The sequence below is a fragment of the Callospermophilus lateralis genome, chromosome 9 (genome assembly GCF_048772815.1).
Source record: "Callospermophilus lateralis isolate mCalLat2 chromosome 9, mCalLat2.hap1, whole genome shotgun sequence".
Classification (NCBI taxonomy): domain Eukaryota; kingdom Metazoa; phylum Chordata; class Mammalia; order Rodentia; family Sciuridae; genus Callospermophilus; species Callospermophilus lateralis.
This window is the reverse complement of record NC_135313.1, coordinates 64002011-64006053: the sequence shown is the minus strand read 5'-3', so window position 1 is coordinate 64006053 and position 4043 is coordinate 64002011. Positions and strand designations below refer to the sequence as shown.

At 34.5% G+C, this 4043-nt stretch overlaps 1 protein-coding gene across 5 annotated transcripts in view; it reads right to left on the bottom strand.

The window, feature by feature from the left end:
* The window catches only part of Scn9a (sodium voltage-gated channel alpha subunit 9), an 82947-nt gene extending 79847 nt beyond the window's left edge, over positions 1-3100 (bottom strand). For all 5 annotated transcript variants that reach the window (XM_076866426.2, XM_076866427.2, XM_076866429.2 and 2 more), the window contains exons 1-3: positions 2843-3100; positions 805-923; positions 366-455 (exon numbers count right to left, since the gene is read on the bottom strand). In XM_076866426.2, coding sequence (XP_076722541.2) covers positions 366-455; positions 805-923; positions 2843-3100 — 467 coding nt within the window. The remainder of the gene's footprint in view (positions 1-365; positions 456-804; positions 924-2842) is intronic.
* Positions 3101-4043: the final 943 nt, after the last annotated feature.

The window sequence follows — 4043 nt, the reverse complement described above, 5'->3', positions numbered from 1 at the left end:
GAGATACTTGAAATAACCAAGAACATAGGTATTAAGTCTGCCTAGAAAATTCCTAGGTTCCTCCTATCAAAAACACTCAAAAACAAGAGATAGATGACATGTTTAAGAACAGGACAAGGGAGCTGATGAGTTTGTTCTTTAAAATCTGGTATCATATTATTCTAGTCTACTGCTAGTGAGATAATAGCATTGAGAAAAAACAAATTAAAGAAAAGCAACTATATAGAATGAGTTCGCCATTCCAAAAAAATGAAATAGAATGAGGATAAACATCATGATTTTTATGAAGCTAACTTTCTAGCAGGAAAGGAAAGGATGAAAATGATAATGTGAAACTATATTAAAATATACATATATCCACTTACTCTACATTTTTGGTCCATTCTGGAGGGCTACTCATGGTCATAAATATGCAGTTTGTCAGAATAGTGCACATGATAAGCATGCTGAATAAGGTAGCTTAGAATCAAGGAACACAAGAGACCACAATAGGAACTTTGAATATTGGATGATAATACTTGTTGAAATATGAACAACTTTTCCTTAGAAAAGAATATAAAGGAGCTTATAGTTTTGGTTCTTTCTTTCTTATTTTTGGTTTTTTGAAAAATAAATAAAAGTAATATTATAAAAATGCTAATAATGACATTCTCCTAATCCTGAGATCTACACTGATTTATATTGAAATCCATAAATTAAAACCAGGGTCATTCAAGATGCAAAAGGACTAAAACCTATATTCTAATACAGTAGTAAAAACTTTGCTCTCCAATATCTTTCAAGTATATATTTTGGAAAGGATATGAGTGTACTAAAATCTTAATAGATATTCTTCTCAGACGACTGAAAGGAGACAGTATGTATAAAGCAGGTGCGGCATTGAAACGGAAGATTGCTTTCCCTTTGTTCAATACTATAAAAGTCTGCAGGAGCAAAAAGAAAGCAGTATGAAGTTAAGAATGTAAAATTTCAGTCTAGCACATGATAACAGCAGTTGGGCTTCACCTGGTAGTGTCATCTTTAAAAAATACTGCCACTGAACTCAGGCAAGTTGCTTTCAGTGTCACAACACAGCTATCAATATCACCGTGACCAATGAACTCTGATTCTTTTCAATTATATTTATAATCATGCATTTCTTAATGCTTCCAAAATACTACGTTTTCTCTTTTTCACATATCTCTTCAATAGCAACAATAATTTGTTGCTACTGAAATTAGTTAAAATACAATTTTTGCCAGGCACAGTGGTACATGCCTATAATTCCAGGCTGAGGCAGGAGAATTACCAGTTCAAAGTCAGCCTCAGCAATCTAGTGAAGCCCTAAACAACTTAGAGAGACACTGTCTCAAAAAAAAAAAAAAAAAATTTAAAAGGGCTGTGGCTCAGTGTTCAAACACCCCTAGGTTAAATCCCCAGTGATATGTCAAGAACTTTGTAATGTTATGAACAACTAATTTAAAAAAATAAATAAAAATAAATGACTAAACAAACAATTAAATATAACTTCTTTCTCTCCCATTATACTGCATTTTAATCTAACCAGGCAGAAAGTAGCATCTCTAATTTTAATCATCAAATTTTGAGAATTTTAATACTTGCTGACAATCCTTCCAATCACTCAGTTCAATTTCCCTATTTTAATTATAATAATAGTAATGGCTAAAATTAAAACATTATAAGTTAAAAAAAATTTCTTGCCAACCATCCATGGTAATTTTAAAAAATAATAAAAGCAAAAATAAGCTTTCTTAAAATATTATATCCATTGTGTAACAAATGGCATTATCCATCACTTTGGTATGTGAGAAGTGAAAAACAAATGAGAAAATAATTGCTACAGGAAAACATTAAAACAACCCAAGCCATTGCCCTAGAAATCAGAAAGACCAGGTTTAAATCCCTGACATGGCAGCCAAGTTATTTGTGTCATCTAGAAGTCACTGCCTTAGCCTTCATTATGTTGCTTACAGAATTTATCTTAAGGTTTATCAGTGGGCTTCTGGCCATAAGCATTAACCCAGCTAGGGAGATAATTTCATGAATTTGCCCTTTTATTTGTAAGAGGCAGCAAGTGCTCAAGAGGCCAATCAGAAACAATTATTTTCACATGCTCTTATTTTCCTGTTCCCTTTCACTACATCAGGTATGTCTAAATGTGATATAAAATTCACTTTCACATTGAATATCAGTTTTAAAATTAATAAGTAATCCTTGAGTACAACTATTTTTTCTTAAGCAATAATACCCCATGCTTTAAAAAAAAATCCATTCATCCATTCTTTCTACAAATAGATAGAAAGAATGTGAACAATTATATCACAGGTGGTGATGATAAGAGTCCGAGCTAGCATGGAAGTCATAACATTGCTATGTAGCCTTGGCAAGTTCAAGCTACCCTGTTCTCGAAATCTGAAAAATAAAAAAAAAAAAAGAATGAGTTTTGTGTTTAAAATTTTAAATCAGAAATTTTCATTTGTATTAAACATTTTAATGAAATTTTTGAGTTTATACAATCAGAAATTAATTATGAGCAGGAAAAATAAAGACCGAAATTTGGGGGATCAGTGTGTCATATCCACAAAGGCAGAATATTACACTACTGAACACTTTAAAAAGACTAAAGAAACCAAATTAGCAACACTAAAATCTGGATTAATGAAAAATATATTTCATTAATATATTTTGAGGGCATATTCTGAACTTACTACATATGTATTTAACTTAATATTTTGATGATGATACGTTTACTAAGTTCAAGTTAACCTCAATTTAAATATTTGTTTGTTTTTGTACAGAAGGAAGCCCACAGAAACCTGCCATTGATGTCCCAAGAACTCACCTTTTTGTCTGCATAGTATGGGTCCAGGTCCTCCAGGGGCTCTGACACCATGCCGGGCGGAATGTCTCCATAAATGAAGGGCAGCTGCTTGCCGGCTTCCAAGTCACTGCTTGGCTTTGGGCCATCCTCCTCCTCATCTTTCTTTTCTTCTTTGGGTTCCTTTGCTTTTTCTTCAGCAATGCGTTGTTCAATGAGGGCAAGGGACTGTTTTGTGAAGTGGACAAAGCTCTGAGGTCCTGGGGGTGGCAACGTTGCCATCTTTTCATCCTGTATATTTTATTCCCCCTTCAGCTCCTTACATAAGAGGCCTGGGTAGAAAGGAAGAAATACCGACTTTGATGTGTTGCCGCCTGGGTAGGCACCTTAAACAATAACAACAGGCTAGGAGTGTAGCTTAGTGGTAAAGCACTTGCCTAGCATAACAATGCTCTGGGTTGGATCCTTAGCACCACAGAAGAAGTGAGCAGCAAAAACACAGATGGCAGTATGGAGATTCCTCAGGAGACATGGAATGGAACCACCATTTTGACCCAGTTATCCCACTCCTCAATTTATACCCCAAGGACTCAAAATCAGTATACTACAGTAACACAGCCAAATCAATGTTTATAGCAGCATAATTCACAATAGCTAAACTATGGAACCAACCTAGGTTCCCTTCAACAGATAAATGGTTAAAGAAATTGAGGCATATATACCCAATAGAATATTACTCAGTCTTAAAAAAGCATGAAATCATTGCATTTGCTGGTACATGGATGGAACTAGAGAATATCATGCTAAGTGAAATAAGCCAATCCCAAAGAACCAAAGGCCAAATGTTTTCTGTAATATGTGGATGCTAATTCACAATAAGGATTGGGGCTAGGGAAGAATACAGGTACTTTGGATTAGACAGACGGGAGCGAAGGAAGAGAGGGAATATGAGGGTAAGAACGATACTAGAATGAATCAGACATTATTTACCCTATGTGAATATATGATTATACTATCTGTATAACTCTACATCATGTACAACCAGAAGGATGAGAAGTTATAGTCTATTTATGTGTTACGTGTCAAAATGCATTCTACTGTCACGTATAACTAATTAGAACAAATGCAAAATAAAAAAAAAATTAAAAATCACAATAGGCTGGGTGCAGTGGCAGATGCCTGTAATCCCAGAGATTCCAGAGGCTGAAGCAGGAGGATCCCAAGT